General features: G+C 39.3%; 2 protein-coding genes across 2 annotated transcripts; both read right to left on the bottom strand.

The window, feature by feature from the left end:
- Nucleotides 1-335: 335 nt before the first annotated feature.
- Nucleotides 336-1,269, bottom strand: LOC102882791 (olfactory receptor 2AT4-like). Its single transcript, XM_015600273.1, is given in 2 exon segments — nt 336-675; nt 677-1,269. Coding segments are annotated over 2 exon segments (933 nt in total).
- Nucleotides 1,270-14,941: 13,672 nt separating this feature from the next.
- Nucleotides 14,942-15,973, bottom strand: LOC102896671 (olfactory receptor 2AT4). Its single transcript, XM_006926623.1, has one exon. It carries the CDS (start codon nt 15,936-15,938, stop codon nt 14,967-14,969), a length of 972 nt encoding a protein of 323 aa, XP_006926685.1. The 5' UTR covers nt 15,939-15,973; the 3' UTR covers nt 14,942-14,966.
- Between the last annotated feature and the right edge of the window lie 1,588 nt (nt 15,974-17,561).

Consider the following 17,561-nt stretch of genomic DNA (forward strand, 5'->3'; position numbering starts at 1 on the left):
ATAGGAAGAAGATATACAAGGGAAAAGATTGAATTTTTTGCTAGTTAAATACTTGGGGTCTCTGAGAATAAAAATCATTTGAATTAATGGAAATGTGACCACATTATATTCACAGTCTTGTGAAATTTGGGATTCATAGTTTAAGAATTAAATAGAAAAATCCCATCCATTTTGTCTGTGAATTAAGAAAAGGAAGTAATTATTTTATTACAATAGAAGAATACCTAAGATTATATTTTTAGAATTATTATTCTAACTATCTGACTTGCCTGAATTGTCCACTTTTCCCTCTATTGTTATTGGTGTTCGTGAATGGATCAAGTTACACATATGAATCAAGGTTTCTCATTCTTTGGGCCTCGAAGACATGCCATTTTGGTAATGGCTGCTTTGACATCCTTGTTCCTCAGTGTGTAAATGAGAGGGTTGAGAACAGGTGTGAGAATAGCATACACCACATTGCCCATGATGTGGAAGTCCAGGGGCAGGTCAGCCCTATAGGCCACATAGGCAATCGCAATGGATGAGTAGTAGGTGCCAACCACCAGCAGGTGAGAGCTGCAGGTGGAGAAGGCTTTTGAGCGTCCTTCTCTGGATCTGATGCGAAGCACTGAGGCCAGGATGTGGGCATAGGAGAGAAGCACCAGGAGCAGGGGCGTGAATGACACCACACTGTGTGGTGTCAGAGCAGGAGGCCTGGACCACAGCCAAGTGGTCACAAAAGCAGTGGTAGATGTGAGCAATGTTGTTAAAAGCCATTTGGGATGTCTGCACCACTGCTGCGATGGGCAGGAGAAGGGCAGTGAGCCAGGCACTGGCTGCCAGTATAGCATTGTTCTGTGGGGTCATGTGGACAGGGTAGTGCAGTGGACGGCAGATCGCCACATAACGATCATAGGCCATGACCACCAGGGTGAAGGCTTCTGAGCAGGAGAAGCTGTGGAAGAGGTACATCTGCAGGAAACAGGCAGGGAAGCTGAGGAAACGGTCCCCAAGTAAGAGTAGGGACAACATCTTGGGGATGGTGGTTGTGGTGAAAAGGATGTCCAAGACAGAGAGGTTGATCAGGAAGAAGTACATGGGCTTGTGGAGGCTGGGCTCTACCACCACAGCCACCAGGATCAGGGTGTTACCTACCAGGATGAGCAGATAGAGGAGGAGAAAGACAAAGAAGACAGGAAGGAAGAGGGATTTTGGCAGAGAGGGGATGCCCATAAGGTAGAAGATGATTGAGGAGTCCTCTGATCCATTACAGGCTGTAGTCTGCATGGTAGGTTAAGCTAGATGCTCAGGAGGTGGGTATTGAAAACAACTGGGAACATTCACATCTGGAAAACAGAACAATTAGTGATTCTGGAATAAGAATTACATAATGACCACTGTATAATTAGTGTAACCACATTTATTTACAACTGGCAGATGACCGGCCCTGTCTTCATCCTATCCCTCTTTCCTTTTTTAATCAAGTATGGAAAAAGTTCCTATGAAATACAAAACCGCATGTTACATGCTGGGTATATAGTAGATAAGCTGAACAGGACAGAGAAGGTCTCCAACCTCATGTACCTGAAATTCTAGTGGTCGAGAAATACATTAAGCAATGAATCACATAATTATTTAATTGCAATTGTGGTAAGTGTTATAGAAGAACTTCTGCGGGTTCTCTTTTCCATGTCCCATATGATCCTTTGGGCGGTATCGGATATCTTAAACCAGGCCTCTAAACTCCTTTCTCTTCAGGCATTTGCTTTAAGTTTTTTTTAAAGTGACATCTTTGTCACCACGTTGCTAAGGAGGGCTGATTTCTCCGAGGGTTACAGTAACATGCTGTTTTTCCATCATAAATATTAAGCAGGGAACGGCTCCTTTCTCTCTTGTTTGCTTGGTGTAGTGGTTCTGTTGTCTCCATCTAAGTTGAGTACTCTGCATACTGTCCCTGGGTGTGGGGCTCTTTGTCATGTTAAAGTGAAGGAAGTGACACTGAAAATGTTTCTGGTGGGAAGTTATTCTTGATTGGAGTGTGAACCTATAATGGTCTCCCACTGCTGGGTTGCAACAGAGAATCCAAGACCGTATCTGTGTTACTACATTGAACTAACTTGCCTCTTTACTGGCTGCTGCAGCTCAGCAAGTGTTCCTGTTTAACCATTGCATGCCCACCACCCAGCAGGCTTCCCTAGTTCCTGCCCAGAAGTTGTTATGTGACCTGAGAAGCCTTGAGAGGCATGGCTGATAGAGAGGAACTGAAGATCTGCTTGCAGTAGCTACTCAAAAGCCAAAGAACGCCTCCCAGAGGAGTCAGATGGGAGTGTTTTTAATCCACAGACCTGGGACGTTTTAGCTAACAGAAATACTGTCTTTATCCTATGTCTGCACTTTAGAATTGTTCCTCTGACTAAGTGACCACCCCCAGGCAAGTCCATGTTGACAATGGTATGACTGCCTTATTGATCCTGATGATTCCATGAGCAATGTCCCTATTATTTTACTAGTCATTTCTACTTTCTCTCTCTTCTCATAATAGCTCTGATGCATAAAATCACCATTGTAAAAACCGGAAAAGTATTTTTTATTTTCAAGGCCAACCAACTCCCCACACCCCACCCCTGAACACCAGAGACTGAGCAGAGACTTTCTCAGGTGCCACAAGTATGGTTGTAAACACCCAAATGCAGGTTTTGTTTCCCCGGACAGGACTCTTTCTTCTATGCCACATTTCCTGGAGAATCCAGAAGTTTAATTTACAGGGGAGAAAATATTCAGACCAAAGTCTTCTATTTCTCTTTCTGTTTCTTCATTGATAATATCAGATGAATCTATATTTCAGATTTTTATCTGAGTCTCTATAGGGTAAGTGCTAAATTAAGAATTGGTATCTGGCAGTGCAAATCCTTGTTTGAAATAATGTTCCAGAAGTCAGCCTCCAAGACCTAGTAAAAGAGTAAATCTACTTTATGCCAAGTTGAAGGCATTATTCCTTAGTTAACCGAACCCCATCAAACAAGTTCAATCACCAGGTTTTTTTCTTACACCCAAAGGAATGTGAACTGCACTGCCCTGGACATCTCTGTTAGGCAGTCATGGCTGACAGCCCCAGGTGAGGCAGAGCAGGGAATTTGAAGGGCAGAAATGCAGGGGGTTGAAGCCAGAGGGGTCCTAAGGGGCCATCAAGTCCAGCTGCCCCTCTCCTGCCTCCTCTGTCCCACTGCTTTGCAGATGGAGGTAGGGATGCTGAGACCTGGGTGGAGAGGAGGCACATGCTTTTCACTGCCAGGCGGTGCTGGACTATTCGATAGGAAGACCAGGCATGTGGTGGGTCACCACAAAGCAGGGGCATCAAAACTACTTCCTGAAACAATTTACTCTTTGATATTTCAAAGCACCATTCTTGTTTTATTTTGAATTATATACTACATCTGGGTGATGCAGCCCTGTGTTTAAGGCCTAAAGGGTGCTCTTTCTCAGGGCACAGAACTTGTCGCAGTAGGTTCTCCCCATCAAGATTGTCTGTGAACCTATTATAGTGCTGGTGGGGACAGAGGAAAAACAAACAAACAAATAAACAAACAACAACAAAAAACCCCAATCACCTGAATGTCCAACCTGACATCACGTGTACTTTATGTTCATCATCACTTCTCATCTAGCCCTGCCACAGAGTGGTTATGCCCCTTCAACAAATGAGAAACTGGAGATTAGAGAATGACAGGCTATTATTCAAAGCCACAGCTGGTGAGGAGTGAGAGCAGAGGTTGTTCTAGAGCCAGACTGCTGTAAGGGACTGAGCCCTGCTTGGCAACCGAGAGTCCTGGCTCTTGGACCAGCTCTGCCACTTGCTGCGGTGACTTTGGGCCCCTGAACCTTGGTTTTCTCATCTATGCAGTGAGATGCATAGAGAAAAAGATTTCTGAGGTGTTTCCAATTCAATGAGCCCATTTAAAGTGTCCCCTCCGTGTTTAGCAGAGCAAATGCCACATGGTCCCTGTCTCTAAGGGAGAGGGCAATGGCTCATCTACCTAGTGAGTACCTGCTGCCAGTCGGGTTCTTTACCTTTACTCTGTCACAGGGACCTTTGAGGTTAAGTGTATGCACTTGTGTGTCAGAAAGGACTGGATTGCAATCCCAGCTCCTACCTCCAACTGTGTGACTTTGGGCAAGTCACTTCCCCTTTCTGAGCCCTTTTCCCTCTTTGTGATCTCCTGGGGTTACTCTTAGTCTTTATGGAGAGAATGCTTGGACAAAGCTTACATGAGAGCCTGGGACATGTAAGAGCACAAAGTTTGCTAGTATTTTCAGTGGTTACCACTGTCATCAGTCTTGCCTTCTTGTGGGAAGCCCTTGGCCGAGATTATTTGAATCTTATCTGTGAATGTACTCCCTTGCCCAGACCTACCTGGATATTTGATCCAAGGTTCCACAGCCTATGTATGCACAGCCATCATGGGTCTTGGTTGCCTGCCTCTTGTGCACACCCAACCAGTCTTCCTGATCCCTGGCCCAGATTTATAGGCTCTGGCCTCCCTGTGCCTGTCTCCCTACCCCAGCTTTCTCTTCCTATCTCTGGGCACTCCATCCCTAGCCCTTCTCACCTGTTAAGCCTGGTCCACAATGGTGTTTCCTGTGAGGTCTCTGTGCAAAGCCTTGTTGAAGGATGAGTCATGGCCCATGAAATCCTTAGCCCCTCCTGTAGGGAGGCCCCCTGGGGTGCTTCCCTCCAGACGGTGCTCCCATTACGCACCACATCCACCATCCCTCAGGGATCAACTCTCTGGCATCTCCTAGAGGGTGGAAGGATGTCCCTAGGCTTTGCCGATAATGAGGAGAGCATTGTTAATAGCCCTCGAAGGCTCAGCACTTTACTCCAATGGCGTATCCTTCATTCTCATTGTGAGTCTGACTGATATCCCTGGAATGGATCATCTTGTCTACCTGACTTTTTCCACTCTTGCTGATTTTAGAGAGCTTTTTAGACACTCTTTGGTAAATAGTTACCAAATATCTTCACAGTTTGTGCCCATTCTGAGAGATCTAATACATTAACTCTTCTCTAGACCTCCTCTTTATCAATCTTATCTTGTTATTTCCAAGTTCTTTCATATCCCAGCAAAACCATTAACTATTGCCCATAAACCTGCATAGATCCATACCTCTGCCCATTTTACCTTCTAAATGAGGTGAGCCTACCAGGCAAAAAGCCAGAGGCAGTGCCCAAGATTCTGCCCACTGACAGGATTTACTTTCTTATTGATCCTTCTGTGACCTCCTGAATGGGGTTATAATGCAGCAGCAGTCCACTTTGGGCTGGTCTCAGCATATTTTGAAGAACTATCTGTAAATCAGGACTAAATTTTTTTCTTCTTGAGAAAATCGTTTATAGGAAATTTCCCATGAGGCTGTATGTTAGAGCTGATGGGAAGGTGTCTATGTAGCAAGATCGTGTGTAATGGGAGTCTGAGCCACCTGCTCATGCAATTTACTTGTGCCTTCATGAACTGCTTGAGCTAATATGACTTTATTACTTGCAAGTGATGATAGACTGTTTCTGTACATATCCAATTTTATATTTTATTTATTCAAATTAATACCCAATACATAAGCACAGCTCAGGACACATAGTTATTAAGTGTTCCCTGGTTATTAAGTCTGCACTAGGACCAGAAACTATTTCTCAAAAGGAGGATAGTTATCTATAGAAAAAGCACGAATGAGTCCACTCTAAAATCCTAGGACCTGCACTGTGATTCTGCTATTAATAGTGTATGTTACCTCAAACATTCAAAGAGGACTTTAAAGTTTCAGCTATGACAGAATGGCTCATTTGGAACTAGACATCCTGCCAAAGACAACTGTAAAACCTGGGCAATATATGTAATACAATTGTTTGAAGGCTTCAGAGAGCAACCAAAGTCAGACCTTGAAGAACTGCAGTCCTTGAGAGAAGGAAGGCTCATGAGGTGAGTTTCACAGAACCCCAGCTTTTTACCTGAGGGCATTTCTCAATTTGCAGGACTAGAGAATAAAGCTCAGTTAGAAAAGAGAAGTCTTACTAGGTTGAGGGGATACACAGTTGGAATCTGGGTAAGCAAAGTAGCTGGAACCTGAGGGGCAAAATCGGTACTGCAGAGACAGAACATCAAAATCCGCATATAAATTCCCTTCAAGTCCTTGACCAACTCCTAAATTGTGCATGGGTAAGGAAGGACTTAGAGAAACCAGAAAAGTCTACGGCCCCTGAATATGTCCGATCTCATTTGATCTTGGAAGCTAAGCAGGGTTGGGTCTGGTTAATACTTAGATGGGAGAACCCAGAGGAGTACAGCAGATGAGATGCTACAGAGCTGCAGATGGTTTCAGCAGCCACATGATGTTGGAGAGTCAGAGGTTGGCATTTAAGCTCTATCTAAGTGGATGGGCATTGGTAAGTCCTCCAGGACTTTAGTTGAGACCTTGGAAATGCCAGGCTCTAGGGGTAATGAATAAACCCTAAATGTAAAAGCAAAATTGGAATAGATGAGGCATAAGAACCAACAACCAAACTACAACACGGATGACCCATTGGTACTCTGCTAGAAGAGTACAACTCTTCCTGGAGGAAGATAAATCATTCACAGCTTTAAAAATTGTTCATCTTCAATGCCCAGTACCCAAACAGAATGTATGAGACAAGTTTAAAAAATTAAATAAGACCAAGTGAGGAGGAAAAAAAAAGAGTAGAAACAGAGACACAGATATCATAATTACCAGACAGGGACCTTAAATTAATTATGATAAATACATCTCCTCCCCAAATAGAGAAAAAAATAGACAAAATATAAGAAATGAAAAATTTTAAGAGAGAATTGGAATCTATGTTTAAAAAAAAGAATAAATTAACATTTCAGAACTGAAAAAATATAGTATGTGAACTTAAGAACTTTTTGGATGAGTATAAATAAGAAAGGATGAGTGGAAGGAAGGCAGATTAATAGAAAACCAAAGTGAATCACAGAGGAAAATAATAATTAGAAGTAAAAAAGAGTACCAAAGATTGTGGAACCTGTTCAAAATATCTAAAATGCATGCAATTCAAGTCCCAAAAGTAGAAAGGGAAAAGAATGATACAGAAACAATTTGCACAGAGATAATGTCTGAGAAATTTCCAAAACTGGTGAAAAATCAACCCACAGATTTAAAAAGCTCAGCAAACCTAAGCCAAAAAAACAAAAACCTACAAAGGAACCACACTGAATCATACTGCTGAAAACCAAAGTTAGAGGGAAAAACTAAAAAGTAGCCAGAGAAAGTAAGATACTTTTCTTTTAGTGTAGCATCAATAGGCCTGAGAACTGTCTTCTCAATAGAAACTATGGAAGCCAACAGACTATGGGATGACATTTTAACAGTACTAAAAGAACAAATCTCCTAGCCTAGAATTTCATACTCACCAAAATATCTTATAAAAATAGAATTCATATTAAAGTCTCTCAGCAAAGTGTGGGATGGAAAAGAACATCCTCAGCCTGATAAAGAGCATCTATGAAAAATCTACAGCCAACATCGTATTTAATGGTATGAGACTGAATGCCTTTTATGTTAAGATCAGGAAGTAGACAGCCTATCATCTCTCACCAGTTTTATTTAGTATTGTGCTGGTAGTCCTAGCCAGTGCAAAAAGGCAAGAAAAGAAATAAAAGGTATAAATATTGGAAAGGAGAAATACAATTTTTTATTTATAAATGACGTGATCATATATGTTGAGAATCCTAAGGAATCTAAAAATAGCTACTAGAATTATTAGTAAGTGAGTTTAGCAAGATAATAGTATACAAAATCACTATATAAAATATCTATCTTCTGTGTACAAACAGTAAACAATTGGAAATTAAAATTTTAAGAGTTATTTGTAATGGCACCAAGAAACAGAACAATCGGTGATTAAATTAATAAAATATATGTATGATTAATTTAATAAAATATATGTAAGACCTGTACTCAAAACTATAAAACAGTACTGAAAAAAATTAAAGAACTAAATAAATGGAGAAGAAAGCCATAATTATGGATTGAAAGATTCAACATTGTTTAGAGGTCAAATATGCCCAAACTGTTCAATAGAATTAATGCAATCACCATTAATAGAAGCAGGAATATTTGTAGGAATCGAGAAGCTGATTCAAAATTTATGTGGAAATGCAAAGAACCTGGAAGAACCAAAATAATTTTGAAAAAGAAGAAAAATTGGGAGGACATATGCTATGTGATTTTAAAGATTTCCATATGTAAAAAAGCAAAACTTGATCCTTAGATCATACCATATACAAAAATTAATTCAAAATGTATCATAAACCTAAATGTTAAAAACTAAAACTATAAAACATCCAGAAGAAAACATGGAAGATGAATCTTTGAACGTTTGATATAGGCAAAGATTTATTAAATAGGATCCCCAAAGCACAAAATATAAAAGAAAAAAATATGCTTTATTGAAATTAAAAACTTCTGCTCTTCAAATGACATCATGAAGAAAATGTAAAGGGAAGGCAAAAACTGGGAGAAAACAGTGTATATATGACAAAAGACTTGTATTCAAACTAAAGAAAGAACTCCTACAACTCACTAACAAAAAAAATAACCTATTTTTTAAAAATGGGCAAAAATTTGAGCAGACACTATGAAAGCAAGATATATGAATGGTCAATGGGCACATGAAAAAATACAAAGAAAATCATAAGGAACTACTAAGACATACTCATTAGGATGGCTAGGTTTAAAAAGACTGATAATACCAAATGGTGATAAGCATTTGATGAGGAGCAACTGGAATGAGAATACATTGCTTGTGGAAATATAATGCTTTGAAAGCAATTGCAGAATGACTTTTAAAGTAAGCAGACACTATATGACCCAAAAGCTCTACTATGTATTTTCTAAAATAACTGAAAGCATATCTCCACACATATGCATAAAATTGTTCTTAAAAACTTTATTTATAATAGCCCCAAATAGGAAACAACCCAAATGCCCATCAACCAGTGAATGAATATGTGTATCCATTCAAGATACAATAAAATAATTATAGTAATAAAAAGCATGAAGTACTGATACATGAAACAACATGGATGACTTTTAAAAACAGACTGAGCAGAATCCAGACACACACAAAAAATACATACTGTGTGATTCCACTTATGTGAAACTCTTGAAAAGAAAAATCGAATCTATAGTGACAGAAATCATATGAGAAATTTCCTGGAGCCAGAGTTGTGAAGGGAGATTGACGGAAAATGGCATAAGTGAAAATTTTGAGTTGATGGAGATAGTCTATTTCTTGATTGTTGTACTGGTTCCATGGGTATATAGATGTGTTAGAACATATCAAATTGTATGCTTACAATAGGTAAATTCTATTATTCAAATACTTTACCTCAATAAAGTTGATTTAAAAAAAACTACATGTAGAAGGGAGAAAAAGTTAGAGGTAAAATAAAGAAGTTAGGTGTGTTTTTGGTCTGGGTTATTGAGTGACAATGGATAGAGTTCATGAGACTCCAGGGGTGACATGCCAATAAGCTGAGAATGTGTGGTAATGAGATCATCTATTTGGCTATTGCCTATAGTCTTTGGGATTACATTCCTACCATGCAAAGGCAAAGCTTTGATGAACCTGGTAGTTGCTTGCTAGGAAAATTTCAAGAGAATAAAGAATGTGTTCACAGAGGTGAGAGTTGATTGTTTCTTACAGAATGAAACTGAAAAGCTCCAATACTAGATTGGCCATCTGGAAGTAAATAAGAAACTATAAACCTGTTGTGGAGTGCTATAACAAGAGAACAGATAACCAGTTCAGAACAAGATCAGAAGCATTGTCAAATTGCAGCCTGAGTTCATTCCACAAATGCTGTGTGTTTTATGGTCTGTGTTAATTTCTTATTGGCAATGTGACAATTGGAATGTGGATATTCAAGAAGAGTTAGAGGAGTTGAGAACACTTGACAATTTCAGCCGGTCTGAAACATATCCTACTCTGATCTTCAACTCACTGGATAAATTTTTCTCCCTAGGAGGTCATTTCAGGTGCTATGACTGTAATGAAAAGGTGAGGGGGTGACAATGTGCAAAGAAATTTCAGGGAAAAAAAAGGTGCCTGTTGCCCCACCCCAAGAGTTTATATTTTCTCAAGGTCTGAGACATTGGCAATTAAGGAAATGACAGTGGCCATCCAGTTCTTCCAGCACCATTTCTTAAAAGGCCATCCCTAGAAACATGGCAGAGTGAGAGACGTCCCCAAATCTCTCTCCTTGAAACAACAATAAGCTGAACATCTAAAACTCAACAAAAAATGCCCAAACTACACACCAGCACATCTGAGCATGGGATATGCGCATAAGAGTTACCACAGGTCAGAACCCTGGGTGTCAGGTGGTGGACTGGGAGAAACAAAGAAGCTGCTTCTTGCAGCTAGTCGGAGTTCCCTGTAGGGGGAGGAGGAACGGGAGAAGATGCAACGAGTTTCCTGAACAGCCCTGCCTGGGAAAGCTGTGTTCTCCATGCAGTCGGCAGCAGTGCCCAGTCATCAGGGCAGAAAGCAGAGAAGCAGAAAAAGCAGAGAAGGGGGACAGCAGAGAAATAACAGTTGATTTTTACCAGCCGTGGTTGCCAAACTGAGGCTGAGCTGCAGCCCCATCCTCCAACCCATAAGGCCCCTCCCCCCATTTCCTACAAGATGAAACACTGCGGAGCCCCAGGGGAATCTGAGTAAACACTACCTAAATTGTTCGCTAAAACTCACAGAGACTGAGACAGAGAGTAGTGGGCATGATTAAACATCTATAAGAGAAAAAAAGGCATTATTAAGGCTTTATATAAAGCAAGAATCCAAGAGGCTTAGATGCCACCTACTGGAAATCAAAAGAAAAACATCTTCTTTGCAACAGGCTAAAGAGAGACCTTTATATAATAAATCTTTCTGGAAAAAAAGCAGAATGCACTTCCATTAATGCCCAGGTGGAGAAATAGTCCATTAAACACCATGAACAACCAAGGACAAGGCATCTCAGAAAGAAAGAGAAAAATCTCCAGAAAACAAGCATATAGACATAGAAAAATGTGACTTCAATGACAGTATTCAGGATGGTACTTCTGAAAAAACTCAATGAGATCCAAAATGATTCATATCAACAATTTCAGGAATTGAAAAAACAACTAGATGAGCAGAATGAGTTCTTTAGCAAGGAGATCGAAACCCTCAAAAAGAACTGAATAGAAATTCTGGAGATAAAGAACACACTGCAAGAGTTGAAAAATGAAATAACAAGCTTGAGAAATAGAGTCAACCAAATGGAAGAAGGGATCAATGATATCGAAGACAGAAATCTAGAAATAAATGAGAAGGAAGAAGAAAGAAATCAAAGAATGAAAAATAATGAAAGAAGTACAAGAACTAGCTGATACCATCAGGAGAGGAAACATAAGAATAATGGACATTATTGAAGGTGAGGAAAAGGAGCAGGTACTAGAAAGCCTTTTCAGACAAATAGTTGATGAGGATTTCCCAAATTAAGCAATGAGCTGAAGCTTGGAATTCAAGAAGTCAACAGAACACCTAATTACCTCAACCCAAAAAGGCCTTCACCAAGACACATTGCATTAAAATTATCAAAAGTCAAAAATTAAGACAGAATTATCAGGGCAGCCAGGGAAAAGAAGACGGTAACCTATAAAGGAAAACCCATAAGATTATCTTCGGGCTTTTCAGCACAAATCTTACAAGTCATAAAAGAGTGGACTCAAATATTCAAACTATTAATGAAAAGAACTACCAGCCAAGAATAATGTATCCAGCTAAGCTCTCCTTTAGATATGAAGGAGAAATAAAGACCTTTCCAGACATACAAAAGTCAAGGGAATTCTCCACTACGAGGCCTGCATTACAGGAAATACTGAAAAAGGTCAGTTCATCTAAAACAAAATAAAACAAAACAAAACAAAAATCATAATTAGGAGTAAGATGGCTAACAAGCAGATAGAAGCAGAGGAATGCAACCCTTACTAAGAATAGGGCATTATAAACTTAAGCGATAAGAAGAGATTTGCTATAGCAAGATAGTAATGAACGTTCAGCATACATAGGGACAAATTGAGACAACGATGACTGAAAAGGGGAGGATTCAAAGATCCAAATTCGCAAAGGGGAATAGAGATAAGGCACGCACAGAAGAAAACACATGACTGTATATGTGTAACTATCTTTTACATATTCGTAATGGTAACCACACACCAAAGATTCAGAACTGAAGTATGTAACATAAATCAAGAAGGACCAGAGGGAAAACCCACAATAGGCAACCAAAATAAAAAGCCATCCCTTCCTCAGGGAAGATTTTTGGTACTTTTGCTGAAAGTTGCTAAGTTTAGTGAAATAAATAGTTATATTAATATCAGAAAAGGCAGATTTCAAAACAAAGGAAATTATTACGAATAAAGAGGAACATGAGATAATCATAAAGGGTTCAGTTATCCAAGAAGACATAACAATTCTTACCAACAGAGCTTCCAGGTATGAGGGAAAAATGATGAAAATTAGGGAGTAACAGACAAATCCACAATTATAGTTGGAGACTTCAATAGCACCTCTTAGTAATAGAGAGAATAAGTAGACAGAAAATCAGTTAGGACGGAATGGCTAAACAGTACTATCAAACAACTAGATCAAATGACATTTATAGAACACTCCATACAACAGCAGAATACACCTTTAGTGTACACGGAACATTCACCAAGATAGACTATATTCTAAGCCATTAAATAAATCTCAAAATTTTAAAAGAGTAGAACTGATACAAAGTATATTCTCAGACTGTAATGGAATTAAACTAGAAAATAATAATAAAAGATGTTGGGAAACTCCTCCAAATATTTCGAAATTAAATATAACACTCTAAATAATTCATGAGTCAATTAGGAAGTCTCAAGGGACATTAAAAACACATTTTGAATGGAATGAAAATATATCAAAATTTGTAGAAAATTGTTAAAGCAATAGCTAGAGGGAAATTTATAGAGTTAAATACTTATATTGGAAAAGGAAAAAAATTTTATATCAATGATTTAATCTTTCACATTAAGAAACTAGAAAAAGATCAAATTAAACCAAAAGTGTATAAAGGAAGAAAATTACAAACATTAGAGCATAAATCAATACAATTTAAAACACAAAAACAACTGAAAAGAATCAATGAAAGTAAATGCTAATTCTTTAAAAAATTAATAAAATTGATAAATCTATAGCCAGATTGCTCAAGAAAAAAATAGAAGATACAAATTATCAAAATCAGGAATGAAAGAGGGGGCATCACAGGCATTAAAATGATAATAAGGGAATACTACAAACAGTTTCATGCCTATAAATTCTATAATTTGGGTGAAAAGGACACATTCCTTGAGAGGCACAAACTACCAAAAACTCATTCAAGAACAAATAGATAATCTTAAAGATTCTATATCTATTAAAGAAATTGATTTTGTACTTTAAAATTTCCCTAAAAGAAAATTTTAGACACAGGTGGTTGCGCAGGAAAATTCTACCAAATATTTAAAGAAGAAATAACACCATTCTAATGTTTTCCACCTTCTAATCTTGTTTTATAGGACCTGCCATCATTACCTTAATACCAAACCAGGCAAAGAAATTACAAGAAAGCTACTGACTTCTATCTCTCATGAACATTGATGCAAAAATTCTAAGCAAAATATTCACGAATAAATCCAGAAATATTTAAAGAGAATACTGCAACACAACCAAGTGGAGCTCATCTCAAGCATATAAAATTAGTTTCATGTTCAAAAATCAACCAATTAAAAACCCACCATATTATCAGAGTAAAAGAAGAATGTACTTAAATATAAATCTAACAAAATATGTGCAATATCTGTAGGCTAAAGATTACAAAACTGATTAATAAAATCAAAGAAATTCTAATAAGTGGAGAGATATACCATATTGATGGATTAGAAGACTTTATATTGTTAAGATGTCAATTGTCCCAAACTTGATATGTAGATTCAATACAATCCCAATAAAGACTCTAGCAAGTTGGTTCTAAAATTTATATCAGGAACTAGAACGGCCAAAACAATTCTCAAAGACAATAACAAAGTTGGAGAATTCACACAACCCAATTTCAACACTACCTATATAATTACAGTAATGAAGACAGTGTGGTATCAGTAAAAAGATAGACATCTATGTCAATGGAACAGAATACGAAGTCCTGAAATAGAAGTAAATATAGTCAACTGATATTTGACAAAAGTGTAAAGGCAAACTAATAGATAAAGAATAAGCCCTGTAACAAATTGTGCTGGAACATAACTGTATGTTTATATGCAAAAAAAAAAAAAGAATCTCAATCTAAACCACACACGTTATCCAAAAACTAACTCAAAATTGGAACAAAGACACTGATGGCATTTCAGTGTAGTTTTAATTTTTATTCTTTTTATACAGTAGACTGAACATCTTTTTGTTGTTTAAAAACCATTGCATTTTTTTGTTATGTGTCTCTTTACATGTTTTGTCTATTTTTGTATTGGAATGATAGACTTTCCTTCTAAAAATTTAGAAATTCTTTAGATGACTTTTTAAAACTTTCCCTGTGATATGAGTCTTTTATTTGTTTTTTGACTTTGCTTATAAAGAACTTTGGCCATTCAGATTTTTTTTTTTTAATTTTAGAAAGGAGTTCTTGAATTATTAAATAGTGAAATTCTTATACAACTTAAAATTTCCTATAAAAGTTAATGTATTTCATTGCACCAAGGGAAAAGCCTTGGACCAAAGTGTGAGAACCACTGTTGGAATTGTCTGCTCAACTGAATTTTCTTTGCCATTCTGTATTAATTAATTTATTCATTCAAAAATATTTATTGAGTTCCTAATCTATGCTGGGCACTGTTATTTGGTGTCCTGAGAGCATAATTAGCTGCATCTAGAGGCCAATGGCTCTTATCTCTGATAGGGTCTTGGAACATGCAATTTTAGTAATGGCCGCTTTGACATCCTTATTTCTCAGAGTGTAAATGAGAGGGTTGAGGATTGGTGTGAGAATAGCATATGCCACATTGCCCATGATGTGGAAGTCAGGGGGCAGGTCAGCCCTATAGGCCACATAGGCTATGGCAATGGATGAGTAGTAGGTACCAACCACCAGGAGGTGGGAACTGCAGGTGGAGAAGGCTTTTGAGCGTCCTTCTTGGGATCTGATGCGAAGCACTGAGGCCAGAATGTGGGCATAGGAGAGAAGCACCAGGAGAAGGGGCAGGAAGGACACCACCATGGCGATGCAGAAGCCCATGAGGGTCTGAGGTGTGGTGTCAGAACAGGAGGCCTGAACAAGAGCCAGATGATCACAGAAGCAGTGGTAGATTAGAGCAATGTTGTTATACACCATCTGGGAGATTTTCACTGCTGCTGGGATGGGCAGGAGGAGGGCAGTGAGCCAGGCACTGGCTGCCAGTATAGCATTGTTCTGTGGGGTCATGTGGACAGGGTAGTGCAGTGGACGGCAGATCGCCACATAGCGGTCATAGGCCATGACCACCAGGATGAAGGCTTCCGAGCATGTGAAGCTTTGGAAGAGGTACATCTGCAATAAGCAGGCAGGGAAGCTGAGGAAGCGGTCCCCAAGGAGGAACAGGGACAGCATCTTCGGGACAGTGGTTGTAGTAAAGAGGATGTCTAGAGCAGAGAGATTGGTTAGAAAAAAGTACATGGGCTTGTGGAGGCTGGGCTCTGCCACCACAGCCACCAGGATCAGGGCATTACCCAAAATGATGAGAATATAGAAGAGGAGGAAAATAAAAAACACAGGGAGAAAGAGGGACTCTGGCAGAGAGGGGATGCCAACCAGGTAGAAGATCGGTGAGCCATCCACTGATCCATTACAGGTTGTGGCCTCCATAGTGAAACAGAGCTGGATTTCTGGGAGATAGGCAGCTGGAACATCTGGACACTGGGACTATCTGGAAACCATAGAAACAAAGGATTTTGGAATGAGATTCTATAATGTTTACAGTTCATGTAAGCACAATTATTTACAACCAACTGTCGAGGACTGATGATGGGCTGTGATATTGACTTTGATCATGTGAACCCAAAATTTCAACCTTTCTTCTTTGGTCAAATATTAGTTATTAGTTAACTAATAATCTACCAAGTAGAAGTCATTATGCTGCATTCAGGTGACACAGAGATAAAATGAAGAAGGTAGGCAAAGTTCCTATCTTTTTGAAGTTTACATTTTACTGGGAAACGTCAGATCCAAACAGTTGAATATTGAATAATGATGGTGAAAAGTGCTTTGGAAAGATTCTACTGGTTTTCACCGTAGCTGCTCTTGCTGCTCAGCAGATGTTCCTAATGAACCACTAGCATATAGAATTCCCTCGCCCCAGCTAAGAAGGTACTACAGTCATCTGGAACCCCAGGAGTCTTGTGAGCCATTGTTTCCAGAGAGGAACACAGTCTTCTTGTGACAAGTACTGATGCTGGAGAGCCTGATGGGGCAGGAGTCCAAAGAGGGACCCTGACCTGGAGGTTCAGTGACCAGGTTCCTGTCTTATGCCACAAGCAAGCCTTCAAGGGCACCACAAAAAGAAAGCAGGAAAGCTCACATTTTATTAAAGTACACACTTAAAAGTGTGGGCAGCTAGCTCAGAGACAGAACCTGCCTTGAGCTGTCTGAGTTATGGGCTCTTGGCAGAGGGGGTGGGGTAGGTGGAGATGATAATGATACTATGATTTGCCAAAGCTGAACAAAGGACAAGGGGAAGATTTAGGAGACTTACCAGGGAGGGGAGGGATGGCCCAAGGCTATCTATCTTGTCTTCCTGGCCTTGGCTTGTTTCTCAGGCTGGAGTCTCATGCTTGAATCAAAACAGAGAGAGGGCTGAATAAGGGACAAGGAAGAAATTCCTGAACTGCACCCTGGAGTGGGATAGGGGGAACTCTCCCAGGCTAACTATCTTGACTCATAACGAACACCCCCGTCCCCTGCCCTGAGAGATTTTTGGACGCGTAGTCATATGGGGTGTTGAGGGACTGGAGGTCAGGCTTCTGTAGCTACTTCAGGCTGAAACAGGGCATTATTCCTACAGAGCCTGGGACTGAAAATCTCTATCTACCTGCCTGACCTAGGATGTCCAGATTTCCCTCCAGGACAGTCTCCCTTGAAGGAATTGGCTTAAAATCCTGCAGCATTGTCATCTTTATGTTGAACTCTTATAATCTGGAGGAGATAAATTTAACAAGAAGATTGAAGAGGCATGAACCAAAGATTAAAAGTAGAATTAAAGTTAGTAAAGGCCCTAAGGCAGGGAGGAACCATATGAGGGGTGGCAAGGTATATTTTAGAGCCTGCCAAATAGACACATCCAGCTGTTAGAGAGACTGTTTCCCTTTACTATTATATTAGAAAGGTTTATAAAAGCATTGGATTCCCATTCTCCTCAGAGGAGCTGAGTATATATTAGGATTAAGAAGATTAGGATCATATTGACAGAGTACTTGGTTATAAGCACAGTCT

Source organism: Pteropus alecto, unplaced genomic scaffold, assembly GCF_000325575.1.
Source record: "Pteropus alecto unplaced genomic scaffold, ASM32557v1 scaffold7, whole genome shotgun sequence".
NCBI classification, from domain to species: domain Eukaryota; kingdom Metazoa; phylum Chordata; class Mammalia; order Chiroptera; family Pteropodidae; genus Pteropus; species Pteropus alecto.